Below are 13273 nucleotides of genomic sequence, written 5' to 3'. Positions count from 1 at the left end.
ATAGGTTCAGAGCTTATGTAAGCCGTGCTTATGGGATAGTCTATTAAGAAAGCAATAGAGCAAGTGACATTACTGTAAACACAACCTGCAGCTTCCTAGAACATGCAGGCTAAGGACATTCAAAACTCCATTCAAAGACACTGTGCTAGCTGTAAAGTTCTTGTGTTCTAGACCAAAAGTGAAAAGAAATAAAAATATCTCCCAATACAGTGACCATTGAGGTGATACTCATTCCTGTATAGAAAAGAGATCTGGAATCCATTCAGCCCCGTGAATGGCTTAAGAAATAAAATAATTATAACCAGCCCACGTGCCTTTCTTCTAATAAAACATTATCTGTTCTTCTGCAAAAACCAGTAAGTCTTCATTTCTAATTAGTAATGCAATGCTAGCAACTTTGTATTTGGGCTATTAACAAGTTTCTCTGGGTGAAAACATACTTCCTTAAATAAAAGCCATGGAGCAATGCGAGATGTGCCATTGCTGGATAAAAAAAAATGGTACAATTGCACACACCCAACAGGAAAGGAAGAAAAAAACATCCTGAGAACTTACCACCAGGTTTCCTATCACCATGACCAACAAGAAGACGAGAAGGCACAGCGGCTGCCCAGCTACTTCCATGCAGTCCCACATGGTCTCGATCCACTCCCCACACAAAATTCGGAAGATGATGAGGAACGAGTGGAAGAAATCATTCATGTGCCACCGTGGCAAATTGCCAGTTGTACTTATCTTCTTCACATTGTCCATGTAGCTTTTCCCAAAAAGCTGCATTCCTACCACGGCAAAAATAAAGACGATGATTGCCAGCACAAGAGTGAGGTTACCGAGGGCACCCACTGAATTACCAATTATTTTAATAAGCGTATTTAAGGTTGGCCAGGACTTTGCCAATTTGAAGACTCGCAGCTGTGAACAAAACATAAACAACAGTGTCAGTTCACAGAAGCAACAGACATTTCAGCCAATAAATTATTAAAGTGAGTAACAAGTGTAAGATGTTAAACACCACAGTGTGTGTGGTACGAGGTGATTTTGGCCATGCTTCCTGTTAACCTCACTATATCTATTAATAAGATATGAGTTGGGCTTCTTGGATGAGAATTAAGTTTTCCAGAGCTACACTCTGACTTATTAGATAGGTTTGCTTTTAGAGGCTCATTTCCCCAATATCATAGTGGTGAGAGGATGGAAGGAGGAAATCCCAAGTCTCAACATTTTCTTTTACGTTGATTTTCCTCCTCAAATTAAACTGCCTGGAAGGCATCTGGGGGAAGGGGTTAAAGGTTTGATCCCACAAAGAGAGAAGCAACTCCTCTGTGTTTCAGAGCAAGCCTCAGCCAGATGCTATTAGCTGTTAGTTCCCAGGGTGAAAATCACCTCTGTGCCAAGGATCATGCAGTCTATGCACAACCCACGTCCCACTTAAGACCTATTTTAAGGATGTAAATGGTTCCTAGCCCTTATGCTGTGTTTTCAACTGAAGGTTTAATTTCAGCCCTATTGAAGAGGGATTGCTCAAAAAATTACAGGAGACTCAGAATCTAACAGCAGTGGTGAAAAATTTGTATTTTTGATCAGCACAGTGAATTTCAGAAATAAAATATTTTTTTAAAAGATTAAAAAAAAAAAAAAAAAAAAAAAAAAAAAAGGTCTTTTGATAAATGTAACCATAAGGGCTTATTTTCCTGGTCTTTCCAAGTTGTGAAGCCATATCATGGCCAGAATGATTAGCATGGACATCCTGGTACATGAAGTGCAACACAAATGTCAGGCTGGCAAGGAAACTACTTTTCTGTTCCAATATGTCGACAGTCTCTCATTAATAGAATACCACTATCCCGTGCATAACAAAGGAGCTGACAGCTAAGGAGTTCCCATGAAAGACAGATGCTATGTTATGCTGATCAGTTCTACAAAAAAAAAATCACTCAGTGAATAATTCAAAGACATTTTCTTTTGACAACATTTAAAAGAATGGTGGCATGTTTATAACATAATTTAGGAATAACACCTCCTAAAACGACAAGTTACTGGCTCTTGCATTTCTTGGGCTATCAATTATCTGCTGACTATGCTAACAGGTGTACAGGTATAAAATGGAAGATTTTCATTACAAATTGGAACTCAAACATTTTAAGTGTGCTACAAGTACCTAGCACAGCGAGAAGGAATCAAATTATGCTCTCATTTATCCTGATGTAAATCTGGAACAATTCTATTTATCCCACAGCCTATAATTATTGTCACATAGTGTTCACCAGTTTGCAGCAATTAAAGTCTTTATTGGCAGATGCATTTTTAAGAAATTACGTTGCATTCATGTCAGAGTTTATATGTAATGAAAGAAGATGAGGAAGAACAGAATAAGACCATTACCAGTCGAAAGGAGCGTAAAACAGACAGGTTTCCCATGCTGGACAAACCCAGTTCCATCAGGCTTAGAATAACAATTATGCTGTCAAAAATATTCCAGCCTTGCTGAAAATAATAGTAGGGGTCAAGGGCAATAACTTTGAAGATCATTTCTGCTGTAAAAATCCCAGTGAAGACCTGCAGAAAAAAAATATGAAGTCAAAGTAACCTTTTAAGCACACCTCCTTGCTTACAGACTTTACACTTATACAGGTGAACACAGCAGGAAGTCAGAAACATTTTAAAAGCAAATACTTTATTTTTCATGGCTGATTCTTCATCACTATTACAACTTTGTTTAGTCTGCTCACAGTCATATTTGGTACTGCTGTAAACTTACAATGATATCTGAGTTCAAGCTCTGGATTGGAACATACACCTCCATCTCCTTCCGCCATCTGAATACTCTCAGTGGTTAAAAAAGAAAGTGTAAAAGTGCCTTTTATAAAGGTTAAATCTATTCATTTCAGTGGAGAAACTCCACTGAATGAATGGAGTGGGAGTGTTAAAAGGGTATTTGGGTTGTAGTGTACCTGCTGTGTTGTGCCTTTTTATTTTGTTACTATTATCAATACCAGGGCAATGCAAGCCTCCAGTCATTCTGAAGTTATTGCTGGCAGCAAAGGTGATTAGAAACTCTAATTTGAGTCCTAGTCTTATTTTTTCTTTTCTTTTTTTTTTTTTTTTTTTTACAAATAGTCACAGCAATTTTCTTTTCACAGCATCTTGGGAACACATTGCTTATTTATGACCCAGTTCGAATGTCATATGGTGAAACTACTAATTGGAACATTTTTCTTTAAAACAACATATAAATATTATCTATGAGGCAGAGGGAGAGGGGAAGGGAAGGCTCTTGACAGCAAATTCAGTTTTAACACATTCCTGCAAAGTATCTTAGAGAACCTGATCTTGTCCTTTCATATGCCCTCCTTAAGTACCGGTTAAAATGCACAATGCAAGGCTACAGTCAGCTTAAAATGACAAAATCTGGATATCAGGTTCTTCATATACTGTTTTATTTTCATTCCAAATCCCAGTACCAGGTGCACCAGTACCAGTTTTTCCCAAACTTCATGTTTGGGAAAAAAAATCTCTATTGTACTGTAAGCACAGAGTTTTCCATGAAACAACCAACATCAATGCACTGTGTAGGTCCGAAAAGAGGGGGGAATCCAGAGCCCACATATCAGTAATATACAGTTAAGGATAAATATTTTCTGTCTAATAAGCTGAATATTCATGGCAATATCCCAGCAAAACTCATCAACTCTGATCAACAAAGACGAGAAATCCATTAAGATGTGGAAGGGAAAAGTTAAGATTATATAATTAATATATTAAGGAATAAAAATAAATTATCATAACCTGCATTTGAGGAAAGTTTGATTTTACTTTGTAATGCTTCAGGAATGAATTCTTTTAAGCAGCCATTTTACACAATTCCTTATGCAAAATACCTTCTCTTTCTCATCAGGAAAATAATACTTTGGGCTGCAACAATTTGGACTGTCATCTCATCACCATCTCATATCAAGAACCTAAACAAAGCAACCTGTCTCATATTTCTAACTAGTCAAAAATTTCTGAGTCACGCAGGTCAGAGATACCAAAGATTCTTACCACAATTCTTCAATTTCCCTTAGGACAGAGAACAAGACAAAACTTGATGTCTGTGAAATTGTATCCAAGGGACTGCCTTAAAAACCACGATACCACACTGTGTACATTATGCAACCATCTTGCTGAGAAATGACTCAGGAGGATCACTTTCTTTGCCTGAATCATTTTAATCAATAGCCTTCTGAGAAGGAAATGTCACAGTAAGGTAGCAAAATGTCTGAGCCTTCCTAAAGGCATCAGGAATCATGTACATTTACCAGCTACGAATTTCAAATGGCAGTTGTCAAATCGCTGGCACCTGGTACGCAGCGACTGTGCTTGTAGAAGAGGCTGGATACTCAATATGATAAAGGCTGGAAAGGAAACTAGTAACTTAACATCCCACTGCTGGTGAATATGAGACTACTGATTTGCAGGGCTTTGTCTTTAAAAAAATATTTTGTCTATCTTTTCAGCTATTTAAGCTCTAATATTGCATAATGGTATCTCAGTTTCTGAAGGAAAACTGAAATTGGGAGAAATTTGCTCTAGGTACCTATTTTTTAAGTGGTGGTACTGCATAGGTAGTTGAACCATGTAAAGATGTATGTGTGCTTGGCTGGCTTTCTCATAACATTTGGAAATGCTAATTCCTGTAAGTGATGAACTAAAGGAGACTGAAGGTAGCAGGTGCTGCATGAAGTAGACGGACAATCACAGCGGGAGATCTCCAATCACTGGTAGCAGACGAAGAATCGCTCTCAGAGAAAGTGAATCTATTTTCCACTTTCATTCTTTCATTTCAGAAACATTTGTTTTCAAGAAAAAAATGCCAAAGATCTGCCCTTTTTAATATTTTTCCCTACTTAATGCTAGTATAATCACTCAAAGAGGATTAGATGCAATAGGAAGATGATAGCCAGGGCAGAGGAGGGGTCTGGCAGTCTGCGGCTTAGGGGATGCGGTCACCTGGCAGCCTGCCCTGGAGCTGAGACTCCCTTCCCTTTCACAGGAGTTTGCAAAAAATGTCAATTTTCATTACAAATGACTTTTCAAAATCCTCCACAAAATGGAATTACATTCCTTGGACCTGCTCTACTCGCAATCAATCCAGTTACGCAGGGGTTTAGTAAAGCTGGTGAGGAGGACCTGGGACAGTCTGGCCTCTCACCAGCCCATCCTGGAATCTCAGTAGAAGGGCAGCCCCATGCCATCAGCTTACTACAAAAAATATTAGCAGGCTGTTTTGCTTATTTTACACTTTATCACAAAGAGGAGAAATAGCTCTAGGCAGTGCTGAGAAACTCACAGCGAGGTAATTTTTTATTTATTTATTTTTATTTTGCAAAATTTGCTTTTCAATTCCTCCCTCTGCTTGTTGTCTCTATTTCCTTGTTGGCACCTGGCACAGCCTCGCTCAGCCCGGCAGGTCTGTGGGAGCTGTGTTGGTAGGAGGGATGCCAAGGGCTAAAGTTTCTCTGCCTGTGATCTGCAAAGGGAGAAGCTGATCTGCCAAAAGCAGAACAAGGAGCAGACGTATTTATTATCCCAAGTGCCAGAGGCGGAAGCAGCAGCATTGCCACCTGCTCTAGTGGATACTGGGTCCAAAGGAGTTTTTTTATGTCATCTTAGATGGCCACAAATTGTTGAACTATAAGGAAGGCTGGCTTGCAAAGTGGAGCTGGATGCAGTCCTGTGAGATGACTATCCGATCTACCCTTATCTATTGCTTTCCTCAGAGGGTAAGAGTGTGAGTTTGAAGCAAGAGAGACCCAAACAGGTTTTTACTTAGCACAACAGAGGGAGATTTGCCAAGACATAACAGCTTAAAAACTGGAGACTAGTCTCACAGCTGAGAACATCAACCTGCCCGAAGAGGCACCAGAGTAAAAAAAAAAAAATCCATATGTGATGTAGCACATATGCTATGACTGATACAAAAAGCCTGATTGTTGCTACTATGAACCTAAACCTGCCAGCATAAGATGCTTCTCACTAAAGGCAGATATCACATCTGTATTGTCTCTGCATGCTCCCACTACATTCCATGGTTACTACAGTCACTGGCCTCCAGGACATAATTCAGCTTCTCCAAAAGTAAATGTCTTTAAGGCACCACATTAATTATGCCTTAAAATTGTTTATTACTCTCCATTGACTTTAAAGGGAGACAAAGGCAACCAGCTCTGGCAGACTCCCAGGCTGTAAATATCTAAAGTTAGGCAAGGTGAATCCTACTTTGAGATACTGTAGCCCTTGTTTTTATAGAAATAAAGGGCTTTTTTTCATCTCTTCTGTGAGCTTCTAAAATGCAAATTTAGCAGCATCCACATTCCAGGGTACAACAAACTTACTTATGCTCCTATAGTACACCTCTGCTTCTGCCACTAGATTTTAGGGACAATTCCACCATATCACAGTTAGATGGCCTGTGCCTTTTCCATTACAGACTTTTCTAGAATTAAAAGGATTTTAAACGTTAAATTTTAAAGCAGTAAAACGTGGTAACTTTTAAACATAAACGCAGAGAAAGATGATTAAAGAAAAAGCTTCCGTTTTGTAGTAACTGCAGAATTTGTGTGGCCCCCTGGGTTAAGAAATTGTACTGCATCACCACTGGAAAGGCTTTTCTGCTGCCCCTGCAGCTTGGCTGTAGATCTGCCACCCTGCTTTTCCTTGGAGAAGTGCAGTCTCTGCTTACTTTGCAGCTCTCTTCCCAGCTGCTCCAGCCTGCATGTTAAAGGTTTGCCTCTGAAGCATCAGCCATGCTTTGCTCCATGTTCCCTCTGCCCCACGGTTTGCACTGCACACACAGCTGGACAAGGCAGGGAGGGACATACAGCAAGTGTACCACAGGCACCTTCCTGCATACATACTAGATACGCTCAAACATAATTTCCCTCCAAGATCTTGCCTTGGGTTTTTTTGTTGGGGATTTTTGTTTGTTTGTTTCGGTTTTTGTGGTTTTTTCCTGTAGGTTTTTTTAACTTAAAAGTCACTATTAGTCACCAAGAACAGCTGCCTCATCATTGCTTTACCAGAAATCCCAAATAAACCTCATTAACCTTTCTTTTATCTCATTTCCTTAAACAGATGCAAACTAGAAACCTATCAAGGAACATCCAAGAAACATGGCTTTAATGGTTACTAGTAACATCAGAACATGTTTGCTTAATAAAAATGGATCCTTGTCCTTCATTCATTTCTCTTCACCCCCCAAAAAAGGTGACTGTGTGGACTCTCTTGATGTGTCATAGGCAAAGCAATGTTGACAGCATATCAAAATAGGGTCTTCCCAAGCCTCAGACAAAACTATAAAAACCAGGAAATACACTCCTTGGGTAGCACTTCAGGTTCACCTTCACTTACCAAATTGCCTATGTAAAGCATGTGGTCAAACTCTTTCGTCATCTTGTAATGCTCCAAGGCCATGAAGAGCGTGTTCAGCACAATGCAAAGGGTGATGGTGAGGTCAGTAAATGGGTCCATTACCACGAACTTGACAAATTTCTTGATTAAAAGCCAAAGTGGGCAGCAATCCCAAATGAGAAATTTAACAGCAAAGTGGTTCCAGCAGGGAGGACATTTCTGGTGTGATTCTTCGAGCTCTAAGTCACAAGCAGGAAAGTAACAGTCAATTCACACTGAGTTATATGACAAGAAAACACTTAAAATGACTCATAACATAGAGGAAGGCCCCTGAATTACCCCAAACTTTTTTTAGGGTAAAAATATTTCTGTCCTAACAGGCTGGCAAATTATGCACTTTGGGGTTTTTGCCAGCTGACCTGCACTTAGCAGATAGTGACCTTTTCTGAAAGTAATAACCTTTTTGAAGTGTCACAAGCAAAAAGGGAGAATCACACTAAATACGTAAAGTCCAGTATTGTACATAGGCTCAGATTTTCACTCTGTTTTCCATTTTGGCAAGCTCAAATGGTTAAGATGCACTATCATCATTTAACTTAGATCAGAATATATGTTTTTCACTCCCAGGTCCCATTTTAGAAGTATCTTAAGTAATACCTTTTAAAGCAGTTAAAAGATGAAAGAGCTTAAACCCAATATTTAGAGGTTATTTAAGCACTTGTGATCCAGAGTATCACTGGTTATTGATAGGGTTTCTGTTCTTGATGTGCAATCCAAAAAGTCGTTAAGCATCTGATTTCTTCTGAAAGACCCACTATACAAAATCAGGGGACTGCATAAATCAGTTTGAAATTGCTACTAAAGCTCCAGCATGCTTTTTAAAGATGCTTTTAAAATATTACTGAAAATACAACTTTTATTTGAGCACAAAAGAATTGAAATAGCTTCATAAGTATAATTTGCGTTAAATGGTGAAAAAGAAAAGCCTAAAAAGACAGGTAATGGCTGGATGATAATGATTAGTGGAATTGCTTAATGCTTTCCTTTTCTGACTCTTTTGTGGGCATGGAAAGCTGTGTAATGGTTTTGGTCTATATAATTAGAACCTGCACTGATAACAGGAAAACTTCAGCCAAGGCTGTTATTTCAATCAGTTTATCAACAGCCTCCTCTCTCAAGCCCTGATGCATTCACTATGCATTTTCCTTCACTGGACACAGAGCTGCAGTATTATGTATCTTGTAGCAAGCTTTCAAAATATCAGATGATGTCCTCCATGTACAAGTCTTGCACAAACATCTACACTGTTCTGAGAACTCTGGGAAACCAAATTGCTCACAAGGAATAACTATACCTTTCCAGCCTCCAAACAGAGGGTTTACAGGTGCTTAAAATGATGTGAGAACCATCCACGCCCCAAACAATTTAAATGCAAAATCTTAATTTTGCATTTTTTTGGAAAACCTACCTTGGGGCAGTTACTTCCTAAAGGACCTACTTTTCTAGATAAATCCAGAAGAATATACCTGTCTATATCCATACTCATCATAATCACTTCTAACCAGCCCTTCTTATTCCTTTGTAATTAATCTGGGGACCTTCATGATGGACACACATCAGATGTATGACTCTCTTCTCCGAGGCTCCACACTCAACACAAACCCCTTTAAGTCCAGGTTGCTGCTGAAAAGGGTAGTTTCATCCCTCTCAGCCTCAGCCACATGTTATTTCTCTGTCCTTTGGCCAGCTTTTGTGCTCCTGGACCTTCTGGGTGAGCTGGTTCTGCTTGCTGACCCAGTTGAAAACCAATTGTTTGTAAAGTCTAATCAAACTGCAGGAACACAGCAAGGGAAGGAGGAAGGTGTGACTGTCCTCTTTTGGTGGTAATGTGGTATTAACATGGTTTAAATAAATTAAAAATCCCACATCCTTTCCCACCATGGGTTACCTTTGGGAATCATAACAGATTTAAGAATTTTTGAAAGACATCCACAGAAGAAAAAGTAAAATTAGACTCAACTGCTTTTTTATGTTACTTTACATTGCTTTTTTTTTAAAAAAAAAAAATAAAGGTCAAAAAAAACCCAGTCAATATTTGTGTTGGAGGTATCTTTCCTCTTATTTTTAAAGGAAAAAAAACCCCTAGGTCCTTCCTTGACTGCAAGGCTTTGTGATGTCTGAGGAAAACAGGGAGGTGATGACTACCCAAGAGTTAAAAGCAGAAACCAGGTAACTAAAGGGGAAGGGATTTCTGGTCTGGCAGTTTCACAGAGTTTGGCACAAATCACACAGCTATTATTATAGTTAAAGCCTGTGATACATTTTATTCTGATTTGATATTCCTCTTGTTATTAACAAGTCTTCAATTTCAATGACTAATCAAAGTTTGAGTTAGAAAATCCTTTATAAGGATTGAAACAACTTCCTTCTATATGAAGCTAAAAATGTACATCCTCTGAGTTATAGACTTGATAATCTCTATTTCAGTAGCAAAATGTTAACAGACTCTACCATTAAATAAATAAGAAGGAGATGGTAAAAAGCTGAGGAAGAAGAAGGGCTTTGTGGCTACATGCTGCACTGTGTCTCTAAAGGGCTAGGTCCAGTCCCTTTCTGTGAGGCATCTCCCAGTCAAGTCCCTCCACCTTTCCTTGTCTTCCTACTCATCTGCAACACAGAGAATAAGGCTGCGGGAGAATCCAAAATTTCCCTTGCTCCACGTTGCCTTCTTGACAGATATTTTTCTATGCTCTTAGTTGCTACCTCCTATCTTGTCTCAATTTACAATGTAGGAGACATCAGAAACTGTAGGAAGCCCTTTCATGCTGCATGCAAAGAGCCTACAAATGTGATGTCTTGCTATGAGTTGTTGTCTTGCTATTAATAAATTTGTGAAAGGGAAATGCCAAGTTCTTGTGTATGGAAAGACAGGGAAAGGAAATCCTCCTGCACCTAATGAGAAGCTTAATGAGCAATGGAAAAATTTGCTAAGAAATATTTGCAAATGGGTCCTTTGAGCATCCTTAAATTTCATGGTGGGATTCAAACACCCACCAAACTGTTGTGTTCCACTAGCTGCTCTGCAAGGAGGAGACTTTCCTCCACTATTTCAAAGTTCTGCATGTAGCTGGTGACTGCACACACCACACTTCACAAAAGATCCAGAGAGATGAGATACAAATGTATGAGCAGTCATCCAGTCTGGTGCTCCACCACCCTGTGTCTTGGTTAGTCCTGTGTAAATCAAATGACAGGGGCACCCAAAATGTTATCAGATCTGAATCTGATGGCCAACATTTTGTCAGGATTTTTACAAGTCCATGGGTAAGATAATGATTATATTGTTTTATATATATATATGTATATATATATGAATATAGATGTTTTGTGTATATATATATATATATATGTTATATACTGTTAGAGCTTCACCTATATTGTAGGGGTTGCAATAACTGCCTATAATGCCTTCTTGCAAAATAACAAGAGTGCAATATTAGGGTCTTTTGTGCCACTTTGTTCCTGCCAAGCAACACGCACATGGCTTTGAGTTCAGGAACTAAAGGTGTCTTACCTTCCAGGGCACTGGTGATGATGCTGACAGCGCTCACTGCCCTCTGCCTCTGAAAGGGTTCGTCTGCATGGTCCACTGATGGGCGGTGGGGCATTAAAAGCTGCTTCTTGCTTGCCTCATCCGAGGGAGAGGTCTGTTTAAATGAACATATTGGATCAGAAGAATAAAATAAGGCAGACATGGGGTAGCATTTTCAAAATTGCCTAAGCACTGTTTTTTCCATCTGAAAAGTCCAAAGCTCACTTATTTCCTAATTAGAGACATACTTATGGAGTACTGCTTTTGAAAATGTCACTTTGAGCAGTTTTGGAAACTTTGTTCTGCCCTTTACCTTCATATAAACAGGTGAAAGATTCAGGTGGAAATAAATGTTTCTTATGCCAGAGAAACAGCAGTGCTGCTTTACCACGCTCTTTGCTTGTGAAAGAATCCCTGCTTAATTACATTAATTATTCCATTATTTCTGAAATGTGTTAACTGTTTAATTATACTGCTAGAAGAGGAAAAAGGGGCGTGGGTAACAGCTCCATTACAGACCTCTGATATCATACCAAACAAACTGACTCTTCAACACATGTTTTTTCTCGTTCTGAAACACTGCCAAATCTCAGGAACACACTGTCATTCTGGTGATCTTTGGTGTCACGGATTCCAAAGCTCCATAATTAGGGGAGAATCTCAGCATCTTTTTTCTCAGAAAAAAATAAAAAATAATCCAAACTATCTAGTTCTCATGTTTCTCAACCAAATGCTTAAAAAAACCCCAAAGAAATAAAATACCAAAAAAAAAAAAAAAAAGAGAACTCCCAAACTGTCTTTCTTTAATGTTTCATTTTAATTTAGCTTTATGTTGTTTGAAGGCTTGGGTTTCTGAAGTCAGCCAGAAACAGTATAGCTGCAGACACACATTGTATTAAATACTTTATATTGCCAGCTCTCAGGAGCAAGATGTTAAGACTTTTATTATTACAAGCTCTCATTTCATAGAGACAAATCCTGTTTGCTTTGCTCCTCCAGCTCTCCCATAGGTAGAAAGAAAGGTGATGGTTGAGGTGCAAGGATCTGGGAAAGCCAGGTTCAACACCATTCTCTGTCACAGACAGAGGTTAAGATACTCAGTCTCCCACTATAAATTTTTAACAACCCCTGTCCTGCTCCTCCAAGGATACATGTTGTGAGGTCCGAGACACTATGTAAGCAAGAGAGATGCACTGTAGATAGATGGGTCCTGATATCTCTTGGAATACAGCTCAAGGAAATGTGAAAGGAGAAATAATCCTATGAAGATGGAAACCTCTGATTTATATAAATATCAGAGTAGCTGCTTTTGCTTCTCCATAGTCAAGTGAGTTACAGGAATCAGATTCGGTTTTCTGGATCTTCTCAAAGCACTTGGGTCTGAAATGGCCCTAACTACCCCAAGCAGTGCCCAGAATGCCAACTGAGATGAGCCACGGGCAGCAGCTTCACAGCTCTGCCACCTGTGCCTGGGACATGTACCCAGAGGGACTCAGGACCTCTCCTCTTTGTCATTCCTCTACAAAACTGCTCTTCAAGAAAGACAATTCCATGAGAACAGAGGGAGAAAAGCACTGAAGCTCTACAAGCTATCTTTCTAAAATGTGACCTCCTCAGAGCAAAGGACATCCCCTTGTCAGGTTGCAAAGGACAAAGCCACTTGGCAACTGGTTAACACTGAAAATAATAGTCACTTCAAAGTACTGCAGTTAAAAACACCAATCACTGCGAGACCAAAGAAGACTAAAGACTTTTAAAGCAAGCACTTAAAACAGTAGCTAAACCAGAAATGCAGTAATGCTTTAAAAATTCTATTTTTTTTAAGTAAAATGTTCTTTTTTGTTAAAACAATTGTCTCATTGTCCATTGAGTTACTGACGCAGTCCTCTCAAAAGGAGAGGTGTAATCAGAACCTATTCAAAGAGACTCCTACTTGTGCACAACATAAGAAAACATTATCCTTGGCTTAGGAACTGGGGAAACCAAGCCAGGCGTGGTATTTCAGATGCATTACTTCATTTGATTCCCTTCACCTCAAATACATCCCATAAAAAACAAAGAAACAACAAATGTTTCATTAATGAAGGAAGCATTTATAAAATTGCATAATCATTCGCATCAGTTTGGAGAACATAACAAATACATGGGACTGAAAAGAAATAACTAGACAAGGAGATAAAAAACATGAAGGAGACAAACCTCTATGTAGGATAAACTAAAAAAGTAAAAGCAAAGAAAAAAGAAGAAAAGTGCCAAATAAAGCCAAACCTCAAATTTCAAATTTCTCTGGGT

At 39.0% G+C, this 13273-nt stretch overlaps 1 protein-coding gene across 1 annotated transcript in view; it reads right to left on the bottom strand.

The window, feature by feature from the left end:
- Positions 1-555: 555 nt before the first annotated feature.
- Positions 556-13273, bottom strand: part of LOC104522265 (sodium channel protein type 5 subunit alpha) — a gene marked incomplete at both ends in the record, with an annotated part of 22659 nt that continues 9941 nt past the window's right edge. The window contains 4 exons of the mRNA XM_010164505.1: positions 556-912; positions 2383-2556; positions 7390-7628; positions 10964-11096. Of these exons, the coding sequence (XP_010162807.1) occupies positions 556-912; positions 2383-2556; positions 7390-7628; positions 10964-11096 (903 nt within the window). The remainder of the gene's footprint in view (positions 913-2382; positions 2557-7389; positions 7629-10963; positions 11097-13273) is intronic.

The sequence above is a fragment of the Antrostomus carolinensis genome, unplaced genomic scaffold (assembly GCF_000700745.2).
Source record: "Antrostomus carolinensis isolate BGI_N321 unplaced genomic scaffold, ASM70074v2 scaffold13973, whole genome shotgun sequence".
Taxonomy (NCBI): Eukaryota; Metazoa; Chordata; class Aves; order Caprimulgiformes; family Caprimulgidae; genus Antrostomus; species Antrostomus carolinensis.
Note: the sequence above shows the minus strand (reverse complement) of the source record. Positions and strands in the feature narration are given on the sequence as shown.